The following is a 19,374-nucleotide window of genomic DNA, read 5'->3' as shown; positions in this document are numbered from 1 at the left end:
TCGTACATCCTTTTTTACCAATAAACCTGTAAATTTCATTTGGTAGACATTAATTCGAACTGTTCATGCAGCTGCCTTTATAAATTAGGCAAATAGCCTTTTGAAAAGTCACTACTGAAGCGCACATAGCCGCAATTCTATTATCAAATAAAATCCCGTAAGCTAATTAACTGCGAAATACAAAAATAACGTGATTTCTTAGTTGTTTAGTCCATATGTCGTCGGTCCCTACGAAGCCTAGCACATTTCATTAATCGCGTCGAAAAGTAGCACATTTCAGATTTTTGGGTGGAATAGTAGCACATTTCATTATTTGCGTGAAAGACGCGCACATTTCAGATTTTTGCGTGGAAGAGTAGCAAATTTCAGATTTTTGCGTGGAAAAGTAGCACATTTCACTATTTGCGTGGAAGAGTAGCACATTTCAGATTTTCGCGTGGAATAGTAGCACATTTAGGGTTTAAACTAAATCATAAAAGCATAATTTATATTGGAAATTCAAGTGCTTATTTTATATTTCCATAATTCTATTATAAAATACATCAAATTCAGACGGTATATAACGTTTAGTGATCATTTGCCAAAGATTATCCACTTTTTTTTTTTTAAAGGCATTTTTCCTCTTTAAGCTTTATGCATATTCATATTGTTTTATGGTTAACCATTGAAATTTTGTTTTCAGTATGTTCAATTTCAATTAAAATAAAGTTCATTTAAAAAAAAACCATGTAAACCCACGCTTAAAATTTTTTAGATATCTAAAAAAACAACTAATTTTCATTCAAGTACCAAATTTATTTACTCAGAGGTATTAAAATTTTTTTGAGTATGAAGCTTTATAGGCGATTCAATTTTAGTGTGATAATGTGCAAGTTTCAAGAGCCCGAAAACCTTTGATTCTTTTTGTCGCATTTGCTACCATATAACGAATAAACACAATTTATTATTATATGGAAGAAAACCGCAACAACGGAAATTTTTAGCCACTTGAAACATGCACATTATTGCAATAAAATTGAAAGGGCTTTAAATCTATGTACTCGAAAAATTCTGAGAAAATAATTTTGACATTTGGATGAACATTTTTAGATTTTTTTAGTTTTCTACAAAGTTTTAAACTTGGGTTTATATGGACTTCTTCAGAGAATGAACTTTATTTTAATGAAAATTCTTAAAAATAAATAAATAAACATAAGTGGAAAACAATATCATTTTGAAATGAGGTGCTCTTGATATGACTGCATGTACATTAGGGAGGTCCAACAACAGTAAAGTCGGAATTGTAATGCTCTCACCCCCTATGATTGTTCTATATAGAAAAAAAGTGTACCCCTATTTTTTATTTTAAAATCAAAAAATATTTAGAGGTCACTCAAAGCGCTCAAAGTTTTCCATGTATTTTTGTATGGGGAAAAAACAATTTTTCGTAGAAATGGTATAGAATTCTTGAAAATCAACATTTTTCGGTCGGAAAACGCTGATTCTCTTCAGGAGACTTACAATAATAATACCCAATTATTTATTTAATCATTTTTTAATACTAACGATTTTTTATTTGTCCCCCCCCCCCATTGCATTTTTCGGGGTTTTTGTGGGTTTTTGGCGGACCTACAAATTATAGTTGCGATGAAAAAATGGTTAAATAAACAATTGGGTATTATTATTGGGAATCCTGCAGATGAAAAGAGTTTTCCGAATGAATTCTATACCATTTCTACCAAAAGTTTTTTTCCCCAAATAAAATACATGGAAAACTTTGGGCGCTTTGAGCGACCTCTAAATATTTTTTGATTTCAAAATAAAAAATAGGGGTTTTTTCGGTATAGAACAATCCTAGGGGGTAAGAGCATACAAATTCCGACTTTACTTTTTCACATGCATTTTTGGACCACCCTAATGTGCATATCCATATGTTTCTCGTATTTATAAATAGATTCCCTGAGGAAAACGCGAATATGCGTCAAAACAAGTAGGATGAAAATAAACGTTTCGTCACTAGAGGCGAATAAAGGCGCGCTAGTGCTTCGACGGCGAAAAAAGACGCATAAAAAAAAGTACGAAAAAAGGCGCTTAATAAAAACTTCGGCGAAGAAAGACGCGTAACCTAGTTCCCTGCAAAAATCGCGACTACTCCATGCATGCATGTGAAGAGTACTCCCTAAGGACCAAGGAGTGCTCCAAAATTAACTACAATTCATATAAAAAATATGGTCCAATTAACATTGCGATGTCCTAGGGCAGGCATTACATCAGAGTAGCACAAAACTACTCCAACATATTAACAATGGCATTGTTGTTATATTTTTTCGTTTGTACACGCTTTTGTTCTTCACTTCTCAAATGCTTTTTCGAAATAAATAAAAACCAAGACAAAAATTAAAAATTACATGTTGCCTCTGACGGCATTCGAACCCGAACATGCTGGGAGCTAAGAACTAACAGCGAGCATCTCTACACGTTCAGCTATAGCCAGACATGCAAATGTGCTTTCAAATGCTCAACTTCAATCACATTTCGTTAAAAGACGAGCAGTGATCGGGTAACAAACAATAAGCTGGTGCAGAGACACGAGCTGGTCCGCTACAGCATGACAGAGGAACACTTTTGTAAGTACTCCAATATACCACAAATAGATTACATGGTCCAACGATTTTTGCAGGGTCATTAAAAGTTACGTTTTTTTACTCATTTCCAGTAAAAGTTTTTACGAATTTTCATGTTTTGGCTGTTCATGAAACTTGCAAATTATTACTGGAAAAGCGTTCGCGTACTTTTTTGCAATTTTTTTTATCTAAGCGAATTCTTAGAAATAAAGTTACTGGAGAGTTGCTGGCAAGTTACTGGATAATTTGTAAAAAAACACAACTAATATTTTGATTTCCACTCATTTTACTTTTGTTCGTGCTAAACCAATTCAACAAATGGCGACTTTTGACATTTATTCTTCTTCTTCTTCTGCTAGCTAATTTCTGCTAGTAAAAATTTCAGTAGCAAGAATTTGCAGCTCTCCCGTGTTGTTACGCTCTCGATTCACTGCTCTCTTGCAAATTTTTTGGGTTATCATACACTTTTCCAGTAAAAATTTGCAAGTTCCAGTACAAATTAGTACTGGCTATTGGTTACTATACAAACCTATAGATTTATACCTGGCCAAGGACTGTCACTTCAGCATTATTCGCTAAAAACTCTTAACGGAATGTACATACTATTACAACCGCAAACATAGTTGACCGCGAAAATAAGTCAACGCGTTCTTCTTCGCCGTCAAATATTTTAACGCCGTCAACTATGTTAAGAGTCTTTCTTCACTGAAGTTTTTTTTATGCGCCTTTTTTCGCGGACAACTTTTGAGCTCGTGCCTTTATTCGTGTCTAGTGACGGTTTATTCTATTTGTAATAAAATACCGAAAAGCTCTATACACAACATTAGGAGCGTTCCTTATCTCCCAGAAATAGTCAGAAAAAGTCCGAAGTAGTCAGATTTAGTCCAAAAAGCGTTCCTTAACTCGGAAATTACAGAAAAAATGAGAGAGCAACACTCAGTGAGAGTGACTCTCATCAGTCCGAAGTAGTCAGATTTAGTCAGAAGAATTTTTTCTGGCAAAATCCTGAAAAGTGTCAAACTCAACTGAATTTAAATTAACGGAAATTAAAGAATACGCAAAAAGTGAGAATAATCTAAAAAGTAAAAAAAGTGGATTGAAATTGGAAGGAGGCAAAAAATAATTGATATAGTAAGTGTTTATTGTGCTTGTGCTTGTGTGAATGTGTTTTGTACATACATTTCCATTCTTATTTGACGTTAGCTTTGTTGTTGCCATTCTTTGGACTAAAAATTTGGTTTTTTGCGTTCCTTTACTTTTCCTGTTATTCTCTTTTAGTGAGCGCATTTTGCTTACGCTCTGGCATTTTGACACTTTTCAGATTTTAGTCCAAAAAGATAAGGAATGAACCTGTTATCAAAAATTCCCAAACTTATAAATTTCGCGTCAACAGTATTTAGAGTTGCCAGATTCTGAAACGGAGAAAGGAGTACTTTTCTATTTTCGATGAAAAAGAGGAACAGTCCAGCGCCTTCGTCTTGGTCTGCAGGCTGTATCGGAGATACAGTCGCTAAATTTAAACGTAGAATACGTGGTATGGTTAAGAGCATATCTAAGTCAAAAACGAAAGCACACACTAAGAAAAAAATATCGATAACAAAAGCGATAATAATATCGATAGCAAAATCGATAAAAACATTGATAAAAAATCGATGAAAATCGATAACTAAATCGATTACAAAATCTACCAAAAAATCGACAACAAAGTCGATAATAAAATCTACTAAAAAGCCGATAACAAAATCGATAACAAAATCGATAACAAGATCGATAACAAGATCGATAAAAATATACGAAAGCGACAATAAAGTCGATAGCAAAATCGTTAACAAAATCAATAAAAATATGGATAACAAAACCGATAAAAATAACGATGACAAAATCGATTAAAATATCGACAACAAAGTCTATAAAAATAGCGATAACAAAACCGATAAGAATATCGATAAAAAATCGATAAATAATCGATAATAAAATCGATGACAAAGACGTGTGTGACACCAAACTCAATACCGCAATTTAAAGCTTAATTGCCTCAGATAATTGGCCTGTTTGAACATAGTCTAATGCACTTGAACCAGAGAACGTCTATATAACGTTCTCTGCTTGAACGCAATGTAAAACGGAAGCATCTAAAATCAAAGTTTCTCATAACATTTTAATTACAAAGCTGTCGAAAATTGGATTTCATTCATCCTTTCTTCAGTGGCTAAAATCCTATCTTAGGAATAGATCTTCCATTGTATCTGTTAATGGCGCTAGATCGTATCCGTGTTTAGCATCTTCTGGTGTTCCACAGGGAAGCATTCTTGGGCCTCTTTTGTTTATTTTGTTCATAAACGACATTTCTCAATGCTTCTTGCACGCTAAATTTGTTTTATATGCCGATGATCTAAAGGTGTTTCTAAGAATTCGTGACTCTGTTGATACTGGTTGCTTACAGGATGACCTGATCAAACTTTTGAATTGGTGCGAAGTAAATCACCTGCATTTGAATATTGATAAGTGTTTTCACGTAACCTTTTCAAAACGGTTAGCTCCCTTACCTTCATCATTCAGCCTTGGAATTGGAGTGTTATCCACTAAAACTGAAGCTCTTGACTTAGGGGTCGTATTTGATGCACGTGTTACTTTTAAAGCGCACTTAAATTACATCATACCTAAAGCATATTCACTTTTAGCCTTTCTGAAACGCAATAGTAAGGACTTCGTAGACCCATATACGTTGAAATTACTTTACACAACTTTTGTCAGCTCTAGACTAGAATATGCTTCTCTAATATGGAGTCCTTTTCAGGTTTCTTTAATTTCTCGTTTAGAGAGAATACAAAAAAGTTTATAAGATTTGCCTTGCACTCTCTGCACTTCTCTGAGCCAGTGCCATCATATAAAGCCCGCTGTCTTTTAATTGACTTGAGCTCTCTGGAATCTAGACGGAAAGTCGCCTCTCTAATTTTAATAGCCGACATTATAAGTGTTAAAATAAACTCATCTCAACTGCTAGAATTCATTACTTTAAATGTTCCTGTAAAATAACTGCGACACAAGGAATTATTTTTTGTTAATAAGCATCGAACTAACTATGGCATTAATGAGCCTATAACGCGATCTCTCCTAGAATTTAACAAAGTGTTAACTAGGCATAACTTGGTGGTTATTACATTACCAAGAGAACGTCTGAAAGAAGTTTTACATCGCATATGCAATTAAATCCATGCATTTTTATATTTATACTGTTATATTTAATTATTATTATTTTTTATATAGTATATAAAATTTAAATATTATTAGTCTGTAAGGATGTGTATTTCCATTGACTGAATAAACATAAAGATAAATAGATCCTTACGAGTTCGCCGCGATTTGTTACGATTCGCCTCGTGCATTATAACCAAAGTATAAGTGCTGTCATTTTTATATGGCGAAACTACGCTAAATCAAGTGGGTTATCGGGATAACCAACTCAATAGCCATAACTACGTGGTTAGCTCCAGTGGGGGCATGGTATAAATAACAGTTACTTTTTTTCAACAGCTAAACTTGACCTGAGAGTTTTAAGTCGAAAATAAAAGTCCTTTCCTAATAATAAACAAACCGCTTATCCAAATTAAACAATTTTGGTATCAAGCGAAAGAGGACTAAAATAGCTTTAAAACTGAAAGATTTAAACGAGGAAAGCCAGCTATTGTAAAATATTTAAATAAAAAATGTTTTTTAATTACCATAGAACAAACCTTGAGTCAGGTATATGCATATCTTTTGTATTAAATTATAAAAAAACTATAAATAGAAGTGGTAGCCTTCGATCGTTATTTCTGTTTAAACGCTATTTAAGTCCTCTTTCATTTGGTACCAAATTTGGTTAATTTGGATAAGCGGTTTGTTTACTATCCGCAAAGACTTTGGGAAATGTTTAATAGCGCTCACATCGTTTTTAGGATGGGGGCGGAGACCCACAAACCCTCCCCACTAGAAAGGGGACATCCCCGCTTTCTAAAAAGGCGTATTCCCCCCTTGGACTCCTCCCAGAGGCCCCTAGGGAACCGTTTGAAAAAGGGAAAAAAAACAGAATTTTCTTAGGCAAACTGAGCAGTTTGAAGTGGAATATGACCCAACTAACAGAAAACGTGGGATTATTTAATAAAAGAAATTATGCCAAATTAAATATCGGGCGATTTTGAATAAAGAATAAAAAAGTTAATTAAAAATAGAAAAAACAAGTTTTTATAAAAAAAAATGTTCTTTTTAACAAATGTATTTTTGCGTAGAATTCCTTTCTGCGTAGGCGGCCTTCGGCCGCACTTAGGGATTATAACCCTCAGGCAGTAGAATTCTCCTTTCTGTGCTGCCAAAGAAGGGGGGCTGAACACCTTTTGCAGAGAACACCTTTCTGCGTAGGCGGCTGTCGGCCGCACTTAGGGATTATAACCCTCAGGCAGTAGAATTCTCCTTTCTGTGCTGCCAAAGAAGGGGGGCTGAACACCTTTTGCAGAGAACACCATTCTGCGAAGGCGGCCTTCGGCCGCACTTAGGGATTATAACCCTCAGGCAGTAGAATTCTCCTTTCTGTACTACCAAAGAAGGGGGCTGAACACCTTTTGCAGAGAACACCATTCTGCGTAGGCGGCCTTCGGCCGCACTTAGGCATTATAACCCTCAGGCAGTAGAATTCTCCTTTCTGTGTTGCCAAAGAAGGGGGGCTGAACACCTTTTGCAGAGAACACCTTTGTATATTTTTAATGCTGGCTGGGTTATATCCTATCTTCTTTTGTCTCTCATTCTTTTGCATATTTTGGAGTTTGACAGCTGAACTCCGCCATTTAATTTGCAACCAAAGTCAGACGCGTGATTTTGAAGGTGTTTTTATTTAATGAATTTTGATTAATTGATAAATATTAAAGTCGTCGTAAAGCAAGTTATAACTATCGAGTGAAGTGTAAAGTGAAGGGGAATACAAAAATGTATTGGTGAAGAGGTTGCTTTAAGGAGAATAGGAGTGATAAATGTACGCTAATTTCCGAATTTTACAAAAAATTACATATTTCAAACCCAATTTGTAAATAAGTCAGTGACCAAAATTTACAAAAGTGAGTGTTAAAATAATGCGTAGACCCTTGACTATAAGTGTGTGGATTTTTGGATCGGGCCACCCCTTTGGATGGAATAGCCCGAAATAGTTGTGAGCGCTACTAAACCCCACCCAAGACTTTTATTTCGAACTTAAAAAATATCTGGCCAAGTTTAACTGTTGGAAAAAAATAACTGCTATTTACGGTCCCTGAAATTGTCCCAAAACCATTTTTTATTTTACTCACAATTCTTTACTTTTCCGGCGGAAAAATTGTGAATAGGCTGTTTCCGGTAGTTGGCAACGCCATAAAATGTCAAATTGACATTTTGGTGGACACCTCCCGAACAGCTGTTTTCTGTTATGTATTTTTCATTCTAGCTAATTCTTCAATTAATTTCGAGCCCATTTTACAGCGAAGGCGCCACAATTGGAGAAACTTAATAAATATGGTGAGTTAAACTTTAAATAAATATGAAATACCACAAGTTTTATGCTTTTTGTACTTTAATGTAATTGCAATGCAGAAAACGTACAACAGTTTTCTAGTTTACATGCGTTTGTGTGTGGCGATTATCGTGCATATATGTATGTACAATAAACAAATGTATCCAGCCCATTAAGAAATTATAATTATGCACGGCGTAGTGGTTCAACAGCACTTAGGGTTTACATCAAATCCAAGTTTTGGGCGTCAACTCCAAGATGGGCGCGTTTGCCGCCCCAAGAATGGAATCGCTGCTTCTTGCCCAGCACCACAGAGTTGCGTTTCTCGTCATGTTGTTGTTGTGATTTGATGCGACAACGCTCAATGACGGCTTCCTTTATTATATTTACGAAATCCACATCGTTAAATTGTGCCATCAACAGCTTGAAAAATGCCCAAATTTCACTCCGCTGTTCGGCGGCGGTAGCGCTGCTAATTTGGAGGGCGCGTGGAATAGGCGCATTAGCTGATTCTTGTTGTTCCTGCATATAAAAGGCTTCAAGTGGGTTAAGCGGATGAGTGTCATAGGCATCGCAAACATCTTCAAAGCTTAGGATGGCTTGAAGTAAAAAGTGGCGGTATTTGGATAGTTGGTCTTCACAAGTGACAAGCTCATCGCCGATAGGTTGTGCGAAAATGTAAGCTTTTTGGCAAATAGTAAAGATTGAAATAATGGAAGCTAAGGAATGGAGGACGTACATGTTGAGTTTCCAATCAAACTTGAGAAATAACCTGTAACGAAAAGTAGTTGGATAATAATTATGGTAATTTCTTGGGGAAAATTGATTTTTGAATAACATTGAACTAAGTTCTAACTAGTAGATATATTAAATGCATAACCGATACACAAATTAAAAACTGTTGTAAAAGATAATTTTAAACGCTTAATTGAACTTATTCGAAAATTTTTTCCCTTTTTAACCGACTTCAAATAAAGGTTTACTTTAGGGATGGGTACCTTCCAAAAAAATCAGTTTTTTGATTAGTCACGGTTTTTTATTCAGGGTGTTTAAAAACCTGATATTTTCGGTTTGCTGAAAAAAATCCGAATTACAAAAAACACTGCAAAAAACATCGATATCAAATTAAATTAAATTTTCACCTACACTTATTACTTACTGCTGTGCAACGCAAATTAGTTAAAACAATAATTTTTCTTAATTTTATATAACAACTTCATTTCCAAATATACGAAATATAATGAAGCGTTGGGCATACAAAAAAAAAAAAAATTCATTTCACAAAAAACTTTTTATTTATAAATAAATACAAAACTCGAGAAAAACGGCTTTAAAGTTTTGAATTTACATATCGTCGTTTAAAGTACAAAACCGCGTATCGTCATTCTGCAAAACCGCGTAACTGACATTGGCTGCCAAAAATTGGATTTGCTCACACAAGCTCTTGGCTCAATCCTTATCCATTCGTCCTGAAATATAAATACTAGCCAGAAATACGATTGCTTTATAAAAAAGAGAACCATTTTGAAATATGAGTGTTTTTACGCTGTAGAAAATAATTTCTACAACTTCACATACACGGTTTCGCATATAGCTATGAAATTTTTACACAACATAGAAGAAAAGGGAAACTCAACTCCAAATTTGTATTTTTTGGATTATGACACTATTGGAGTAAATGAGCGATATGTATATAATTACATATGTATATACTTATGTAAATGGTAATATATTATTAACATCAAAATTTTGTTGTACAGTGATTTTTTTTTTTAATATTTCCAATGTTTTTCATGGTAAATATTTTTTGTTAATTTTTTATTAAAATATGGGTTATGTTTTAACAAACGACATATAGATCCAAGTTTCAAACTTTTTCAAGATTCACAATCGACTTCACAATTGATTATGCTTAGCTACTGGATCAGCAAACAAAAAATTGAGTAGTTGAAGTTTGAAGTTGAAGTTTATTCTTATCTCGACGAATTGCAAAATAATTATCCATTGCTGGGGAATGTTAAAATCAAATTTCCGGGTTTCGGTTTAAAAGCAAAAAAAAACGATCAAAACCTAAATTTAAAAAAGCCTGAAAATGATCATTAACTAAATAAAAAAAAAAACTGTTTTTGGAAACACCGATCTTATTTGAACATCCTTAGTTTACTAAAGAAAACGTGAACCGTGCTAATTCTTTTTAACCGGAATATTTTTCCTCTATCGGAAAGATGGTATCTCAAGAGTGGTCCCATACTAATTGGGTTCCCTTCATTGGATCATGAAAAAATTAATGGTACTCATAAATGTTTGCATAAGGATTGAAGTCGGAGGTATTTTTTCTCTAAAAATTACTTTGTTTATAAAATAAGTTCTCTTTTACTAGTTTGAAAATATTTTAAAGTCGGTTCATACTACTATTATCGATATGACCAGTCATAAAATATCCCAGTAGATAATTTCAGGACTTAAAAGCCCTTCTGAAAGGCCTTCCTGAGAGTTAAGAGGCCTTCCACTCTACATTCCTTTCTCCTTTCTTTTTTATAGGGAGTGGCACAAATTGAAGGGCTTCTTCTTTCGCTACCCATGGAAGGCCTTCCAGAAGGGCTTTTATAGGACGTACTTCACAAGGCCTTTTAAAGGAGTTCTTTTAAAGTTTCTTCTTTAATTTATAAAAATCATACATCTTTGAAGTATTTGCTTAAGGTTTATATCAAATATGTGTTATTGTCACTTAAAATGTTTATTAAAATTCGTTTGTAATGCCAAATAATACAAATTTATGCATTCGTGTAAATTGTAATTGGATAAGCCCTTCTAGAAGGCATGCAAGGAAGCACTTTTTTCAGTCCTTCTTAGGTAAGCCTCAGAGAATGGCTTTACTTAAGAAGTCCTACCTAAATTATCTTCTGGGATGTTATTAAAATTCACTTTAAATTCCAAATTTCAACACAACCGAAGCACTAAGAAATTTTCCTTAGGCTTAACCCTCTTTTATATAGTTAGTACCGATCTTACTTTAAATATTAAATGAAGTTATTTCGCGTTTTGCTCAGCACAAACTGTGAAGATTCAAAAACTTGCCTGCTTATTTATAGCAAAATTTTTAAACAGGATCTAAAGGATACAAGCTTACTTAGAAACGCACAAACGTATTCACATGCGTAAGTGTATACATATTTACATTCGCAAGAAAGTCATACGCTTAATAAAAATAATTACAGCTAACAAAACGACTACGATTAGCACTGTGTAAAAAGTTGAGGAGGTGGAGTGCTGTTTCCAAACCGTTACACTTTATGCATTTCAAATGATATACAAATAATTGTAGTGTGCTTTTTAGCTTTAACGCTTCAGCGAGTTAAAGGGGTGTTGGCAGCATGCCTCTACTATCAGTTACCAGCTGCAAAGGTATCGCGTATAGGGGAGGGAATAGGAATTCTCATGTCTGCTGCGGATATCTGCACCTCTCTTCCTCTTCAAATTGTCATACGCAACAAGTGTCATAAATTTTGCTTTTGTGCTGACAGTCAAGTATAGGGAAATTTTATTAATTGCTTCTGTACGAGTTTGCCTGCTGCACTTCCACTGTATAAACGAAGATTCCAATGTATGTACATTGTGAGTTGTCTGACTTGTATGCACGTGAGGCGTGTGTAAACAAAATTGTTAATTTTTCCCTCTTAATTAAAATACTTAGGCGTAAAAAAAATGAAATAAAACTAAGAAATAAAGTTGGTATTTAAGGCTTCAGCAAAAATTAATATAGACGAAATAGAAAGCCAAAATCATTCGTTTAAAGCAAATGTTAGTCGATTTTATGGTAGCTTTCGCTTATTAATGACCCTATCATAATTCTCGTTAAATTTTTGATCAACAATTTAATTGTCGCCCTTGTAACTGTTCCGTGTGATCGATTTCTTCCAGCTATTTAATTTTATTTCAGAAATTTAAACTGGAAAATCTAATAAATTTCATTGTCCTTACAGAAATTCCGCTTTTGTGGCGACGGCGACTGCCCCGACTGGGTATTAGCGGAAATTATATCCACGCTTTCGTTGCTAAGCGCTAAGAACTTAGAAGCCCTGGCTGAGCTGGTTGCCAGGAGAATTGTTGGTCAGCAGTTCGAGGTATGTATACATACATTCAAAACAATTATATCTTAAAGCTTCCACTCTCATTCAACTATGTATTTTTGTACACAAAGGAGGGCGTCATTAAATCGTTAACGGCCGACATATCCACCGACGGCAAATCAGCAGTCGCTTGCATACATTTCTTGCTTATCAATGCGTCGCGTCATGCTGTTAGTGAGTCAGTGTTCAGCGAAGAGATTCAACAGCTGGGTTTGCCAAAGGAACACGCCGCATCTATGTGTCGCGTGTTGGCCGCCAATGTAACAGCTATACGTCAGCGGCTGAGAGATAAAGCATTTAGAAGTGAATATTGCACTTTTCATAAATAAATGATTTCCTCTTTAGTTCCTCTGCTAATCTTTTCTCTTATCCCATTTTCAGTAAACGAACTGTCCTCCATACGCTACATCCAACCCTCGGCAGATAAGCAAGATAACACCGTTGGTTGTGCTAAATTCGAATTGAAAATCTCACAGGAGCTAATCGATGGTTTGCCACAGGATACTACACATGTGCTTAATATTGAGCGTCCTAATGTGCAGTCGCTGTTGGAGGAATTGAAAGAGGTGCGCTCTACATTACAGCAATATAGTTGGCGGCAGAAAGACAAGATGGATGTGTAGAGCTGAAGAAAATATATTACGGACATTTATTCACAAGGTATTAAATTAAAAGTGCTTAACCCATTGCACGTAGAATTGCTTTTCTATTTAATTAAGTTAAACACTTATTTGTGTAGATACATATGACTCAATTTAAACATAAAACTATTATTATTAATATATTATTATTTTGTATACAAAAGCTTTTTAACGGAGAAATCTAAAGTTATTAGCCTGTTGATCTATATAAAAAGAAAAAAGTCTAAACTTCTAAGAAGAAAGAAAATCTTTATCTACACCAGAAAGAGAATTGTCATGAGTTCCAAAGAATAGTTTATAGCAATAGAGTCCAAAAGCGGCAAGAAAACTCTTCTCACCGATAATTGGCTTCTCTATGCTACAGCAATTTGGGGGCGTTACTTTTACACAAAAATATTTCTCATACAAACGTCTCTGACTTCAAATAAACGACTCCGGTCTTGTGTCAGATTACACCCTCACACTCTAAAATTTTATAAAAAAGGTGAAATTTGTATACATTGCTGTTCTAAGTACTATTTGTAGGTCACATTCGAATAACATACATCCGTTTGGTTTATGTAAAATAATCGATGTATACATGGCCATGTTATACGGTGTTTACATGACGCTATTTTACAGGCAGTTTTTAGTTGAAAGCATCAATCGCCTGGTGTGAACGGCCTTTCTACTAAACGCTTCCCATGAATTTCCGGGGGGAGGGGGCAGCAGCCAACTTTTGATTCAACTGCTCGCCTCTCATCATGTGAACACCGTTTTAGCCGTGGGTTGGTGCCAGTAATAGTGCCATTCAGCGCTATCTTACGGTAACCTTGGCGAAAATATTTGCTTTTTGTTGCGCATGGTGAAGGCGGCTTGTTAGCACATTATAACTACTCACCGCTAGGTGGGGCAACTTTGAACTTCCGTTAAATTACTAATAAATAGGTGTCACCGTTATGCGGAAAAGCAACGAAAATGTTAAGTAAAAATTTAAAAAATACCGGGCAAATTTTTACCAGATTTTTTTAACGTATTTCCGGCATTACTAAAATAAAGTAGGTGTCGCCCTCACCGATATGCGCTAAAATAACTTCAATTTTTAACTAAAGCAGTGTTTGCATTGTTCAACTTTGCGTTCAACTCAACGCAGGGTTGCACGAAAAAAAAGTTGAGTGGCTAAATGTTGGCTGGCGACCAACTTTGTTGAAAGCGATTAGTTGAAAGGCCATTCAACCAAAAGTTGAATGCAAAGTTAAACAATGCAAACACCTTTTATTGCGAATATTTTGATATTTTTTCATATTTTGATATTTTTAGCCATTCAACTTTTTTTTCGTGCAACCCTGCGCTGAGTTGAACGCAAAGTTGAACAATGCTAACACACTTTAAGTTTTTATAAATACCGGCAACTTTAATTGCCAGTATTTTTTACCATATAAAATAATATAATAAATCTCCAGGTGATTTTTCGCTCAAATAAAGTTCTCCTCACTGGAAATACACCGTACATTTCATTGAAAAATTTTCAAATTTAGACTTTATGAGCATTTGAATTTTTTTACAATGGTCCGGAATTTATTTATTTTCTCTGAAAATACACATTAGAATGCGATGATTTTTTAAACATAGGAATATGACATACAACCCTACTAAAATTAATTTTTTTTGTCTTGAAAATTTTTAATAATAAAATTAATTTTTTTTAACAAATGAAAATTTAAAAAATTTCTCCGCCTGAAATAAAGTGACAATAATGATATGAGAAAGAAAAGAACAATTGAGATTAAGTTTATGAAAAGGTGGCAACTCTTCAAAATGGTTTTTGTTTTGTTTCGTTTTTAGAATTCTATTGTTTGACACCCACATCGTTGTAATATTTGATCATACTTAATAAATATGTACTTGATTTTAACTTTTGAAAAAGGTTGCCTATTCAAAAAACATCCCGTATGGTAATCTCACTCACTCACAACTTTCACATTTAGTATATTTAATACTAGTAGGACTAGCTTTACTTATCCTACTGCTGTTGTAAGCAAAAAAAAATAAAAAATTACCAAAAAGTAGGCTTTTGGTTGAGTCCAAGAACAGATTAAACAGTATACAGAAGACGCATGTCGACTATCGAAGCAATTTGAATTTATAGCACGAGCGGCGAGGCAAGCAGCGCTGCCTCTATTATAGTCTAAGAGCTAGCATCGTTTACGAGCAGGAATTTCAGGTCAGCTGATTTTTTGATATGACATCTCTCTCACTCCCTCGGTTAGCGTGGGGGCCATCTGGCAGGCGGTAATGGTTGCGTTGACTAGTGCGCACCGTATCTTTACAGTTAAAAATGCTAATTTTTTAAGTCATTTTAGTAAGGCAAATTTTCTTTTCATTGGCTTTAACTAACTTTTAGAAACATAGATTAATTATTGCCAGACATGTCCGTTTTTGCTAACATTGTGCCAGACGTCATTTTTTATTAAAAAAAAAATTAATTTTTCAACTCATTTTAGTAAAGCTCAAAATTTAATATGATGTTGTTTAAGTAATAATGAATCTAAAATTAATTTGCCAGACATTAATTCGGTTTCTAAAGCAAGATCCAGATCGATTTAAAGCTGAAAAGTATTACGCTGGTAGTGAGTGAGATAGTAGCAAAATAGTGAATTTTCATAGGATTTTAGTATGAAAACTGGAAACTATAACTACTTATTTAACATTATGACATAAATCTAATTATTGGAATATCAAAAATTATTTTTTTCTTTTCTAATACATACGTTAAGGGAAATAAAAACTGAAAACATTTCAAAAAACATCAACTTCTATAGTGTCGGAATAAAGCAAGAAAGGTAAGAGAAAAACACAAACATTTTTATATTTATAACATTATAATAACATTTTTATATTCATAACATTATCATAACATTTTTATATTTAAACACTGGTTTACAACAAAAGTGCGCAGCGGATGCCACTATCCAATTTAGTGTTTTTTCCATATATAAGTTTTCGATATATTTGCAATTTACCGTTATTCAGCTTAAAAAAAGTGGCTCCACTTAATCACGTATATCTTATACAAAATTTAGGAAACGAAACGTAGAAAAACTCCCCTTAAACAGTATATATGTATGTACATCTGTTTTCTATAAACTTAGTATTTTTTGAGAAATTTATTAATCATTCCAGTTTTTTATTTTTTTATAAAAAAATTAAAAAAAATTTTAATTTAACAGAGAACAATTTTAAGAAATAATAGATTTTTTAAATTTTTTCATTTGTATTAAAGCCTGTTTTTTTACAAAAAAGAAAACAAGTAGTAATTTGAAAAGAATAAAATCAGTGGATAAATAAAAACAAGTAAGAAAGTCTAAGTTCGGGCGGAGCCGAACATTAAATACCCGGCGCAGGTACTAAGTATATGATTTTCACCTTTCCGAAAGCTACCGCTACATGGTAAGCCGGTGTGTATCAATTTTGAGTAAATTAGCGTCCTTATATTTTGAAATATTGAAGTTTCAAGCATTTCTAAAATTTGCCGTTATATGAAAAGTGGTCGTAATTTTAATCTGATTCCAATAATTTTCAAAGTTTTGCTTCTATGTGGCAAGCACAATAATCATACCGAGTTTGGTCCAAATTGGTGGAACGGTTACCGAGATACATATATGTGATCATAAGTGGGCGGTGCCACGCCCATTTTCCAAAATTTTATCATAAACGTATTTCTTGGTAAAGAATTGTTGCAAGCATCAATTTTGAGTAAATTAGTTTCAATATTTATTGATTTATCGAAGATTTCGTATTTCTCCAAATTACCGTTATATGGGAGGTAGGCGTGGTTATTGTCCGATTTTGCCCATTTTCAATACCATCCGTCCTACGCCCGAAATAAGTGCACATACCAAGTTTCGTTAAGATATCTCAATTTTTACTCGAGTTATCGTGTGCACAGACGGACGGACAGACGGACGGACGGACGGACAGACAGTCACAGCTTAATCGATTTCTCTTTTCATTCTGGTCATTTATACATATACATTTGTCTATATCTATCTCGATTCGTTTTGCCTGTTACAAACAACCGTTATGTGAACAAAGTTATAATACCCTTGTGCACAAGCGCGCTCGGGTATAAAATGTATGAAATACATATGAGCAGTAAAGAATGTTACTCATACGCCATGTACGATTATGTACATACAATTTCATATGACCTTTCCCATCTTTTTTATTCACATATCTATCGACTTTCTTTGTAAGCAGCATGCTTTTTTTGTAAAGGAACAGGCTTTAATACAAATGAAAAAAATAAAAAAAAAATATTGAAGTTTTTCCCTCTTAAAATTGGATTTTCTTTTTCATAAAAAATAAAAAATCTTGAATAATTAATAAATTTCTCAAAAAATACTAAGTTTATAGAAAACTGATGTACATACGTACATATACATATACTGTTTATGGGGAGCTTTTCTACGTTTCATTAGCTACATTTCGTATATGATAGACGTGATTAAGTGGAACCATTTTTTTTAAGCTGAATGGTAAATTGCAAATATCTCGAAAACTTATATATGGAAAAAATACAAAATTTCGGAATCGGCAAGGAATTGGATAGTGGCATCCGCTGCGCATTTTTGTTGTAAACCAGTGTTTAAATACTTATAAAAATGTTATGATAATGTTATAAATATAAAAATGTTTGTTTTTTTCTCTTGCTTTTCTTGCTTTATTCCTTGACGTATGTATTTGAAAAAAAAAAAATAATTTTTGATATTCCAATAATTAGATTTGTATTATAACGTTAGATAAGTAGATATAGTTTTCAGTTTTCATACTAAAATCCTATGAAAATTCACTATTTTGCTACTATCCTCTTCACTACCAGCGTAATACTTTTCAGCTTTAAATCGATCTGGATCTTGCTTTAGCAACCGAATTAATGTCTGGCAAATTAATTTTAGATTCATTATTACTTAAACAACATCATATTAAATTTTGAGCTTTACTAAAATGAGTTGAAAAATTAATTTTTTTTTAATAAAAAATGACGTCTGGCACAATGTTAGCAAAAACGGACATGTCTGGCAATAATTAATCTATGTTTCTAAAAGTTAGTTAAAGCCAATGAAAAGAAAATTAGCCTTACTAAAATGACTTAAAAAATTAGAATTTTTAACTGTAAAGATACGGTGCGCACTAGTCAACGCCCCCACGCTAACCGAGGGAGTGAGAGAGATGTCATATCAAAAAACCAGCCGTCCTGAAATTTCTGTTTTCACGACGTTGCTAGCTCCCGTACTATTTGTTGAGCTTGACGACAACGATAAATGGACAAACCGAAATAGGCGGGACTTAGTAATGCCGCTACAACGACAACAACCTTTGCCCATTGCTGAGCCAACAAGCGGCTTATTTTGGTTCTGCTAATGCTGTCTAGTTGAAGATTATCCGACCTTATCTTCTTTCTAAGCTATGAGGGTTGATTAAAAATAATAGTAATATCACTTTTCTCCCGATGATTTAGCCTTTTTGGTCAAAGATCGTATATAGCCACTGAAAAGTACTAATCGGCCAACGAGACTAGATAATTCTTGAGTTGGTAGTCAGTTTCAACCGAAAACCTTCACATAAAGGCATTTCTAACCTTACATTTGAAAAACTCGGGCATTTAAACTTACACGCTTGCCGCTATCATCGTTGTGGTTCTCAAATAATGCTTAATAATTTACATTCTGCATTTTAAATCTTCACCATACCAATGAACAGTTTAAATTAGTTGCGATGGCATGGAGATTAACTCACCTCATGGGAGAGAAGGCAAACGTTTTAATCGTCATCTAAAATTTTTATAGGCGAACACGCATCCCGCATCGGAATAAAAGCGGCTCAATTTAACCCTTTTCCAACCCTAAAACAGCGTGGCAAAGCAAAACAAAAAATATTACCGGAAAGGATAACAAATTTTTAGTGATAAACCAGACATTTTAGCGCAAAATTATGCGTGAAATAAAATTAAGGATGACACACGTGCAACGCCAAGTAAATGCGACAAAAGTTATGGGCCCAATTTTGGGGTTAAAATTATTTAGATAAAAATCGTAAAACATGGGAAGCGGCAAATGAATTGCGCACGCAGCGCAGGCCGCAGTGCGAATGAAGCAGAATTTGATAGTAAAAATTTCCAGCGCATGTGGCATAGTGCCGCATCGCTTCGCACCGCAGTGAGAACTCATCCTCCTCACAAACATAAATACGAAATTAATATTTCCTTGCAGTTCGAGTAATTAAAATTGTGCTAAGTCACCGCCTTGGAGGCTTTATTAAATATTGGACACGCGCGAAAAAAAACACTCGTACCTAACTAAATTTAAGAAAAAAAAAAAATGCATTGAAATTCTTTTCAATTAAAAAATTGTTGCCGTCTTGGTCGCCGTGTTCCTTCAGCAGCCAACGGGGCGTTTACGCACTTCGGGGAGTTGACTTGGTAGTAGCCTGCTGGCTGATTGCAG

General features: G+C 34.2%; 3 protein-coding genes across 6 annotated transcripts in view; 2 read left to right on the top strand and 1 right to left on the bottom strand.

Annotated features, from left to right (window-relative positions):
• LOC118739292 (protein phosphatase 1 regulatory subunit 3B-like) overlaps nucleotides 1-19,374 on the top strand; it is a 337,433-nt gene that overhangs the window by 129,937 nt on the left and 188,122 nt on the right. The window lies entirely within an intron of this gene.
• The window catches only part of LOC118739287 (COMM domain-containing protein 4-like), a 149,638-nt gene continuing 138,251 nt past the window's right edge, over nucleotides 7,988-19,374 (top strand). For 2 of the 3 annotated variants that reach the window (XM_036470529.1, XM_036470528.1), the window contains exons 1-2: nucleotides 12,320-12,551; nucleotides 12,630-12,908. In XM_036470529.1, the coding sequence (XP_036326422.1) occupies nucleotides 12,864-12,908 (45 nt within the window). In that variant the 5' untranslated portion in view covers nucleotides 12,320-12,551; nucleotides 12,630-12,863. Of the gene's footprint in view, nucleotides 8,124-12,101; nucleotides 12,243-12,319; nucleotides 12,552-12,629; nucleotides 12,909-19,374 lie in introns of those variants that run through there. The other variant, XM_036470531.1, reaches the window with a different exon arrangement.
• On the bottom strand, nucleotides 8,161-11,163 carry LOC118739297 (leucokinin-like). Of its 2 annotated transcripts, none has more exons than XM_036470543.1 (2): nucleotides 11,131-11,163; nucleotides 8,161-8,890 (listed from the first exon to the last, which is right to left on the bottom strand). In XM_036470543.1, exon 2 carries the CDS (start codon nucleotides 8,857-8,859, stop codon nucleotides 8,341-8,343), a length of 519 nt encoding a protein of 172 aa, XP_036326436.1. In that variant the 5' UTR covers nucleotides 8,860-8,890; nucleotides 11,131-11,163; the 3' UTR covers nucleotides 8,161-8,340. The 2 variants fall into 2 exon arrangements, with proteins under 2 accessions (XP_036326436.1, XP_036326437.1); XM_036470544.1 differs by lacking the exon at nucleotides 11,131-11,163 and adding an exon at nucleotides 11,010-11,092.

The sequence above is a fragment of the Rhagoletis pomonella genome, unplaced genomic scaffold (genome assembly GCF_013731165.1).
Source record: "Rhagoletis pomonella isolate Grant_MI unplaced genomic scaffold, Rhpom_1.0 Rhpom_scaffold_00005, whole genome shotgun sequence".
Classification (NCBI taxonomy): domain Eukaryota; kingdom Metazoa; phylum Arthropoda; class Insecta; order Diptera; family Tephritidae; genus Rhagoletis; species Rhagoletis pomonella.
This window is presented reverse-complemented; position numbering and strand designations above follow the sequence as displayed.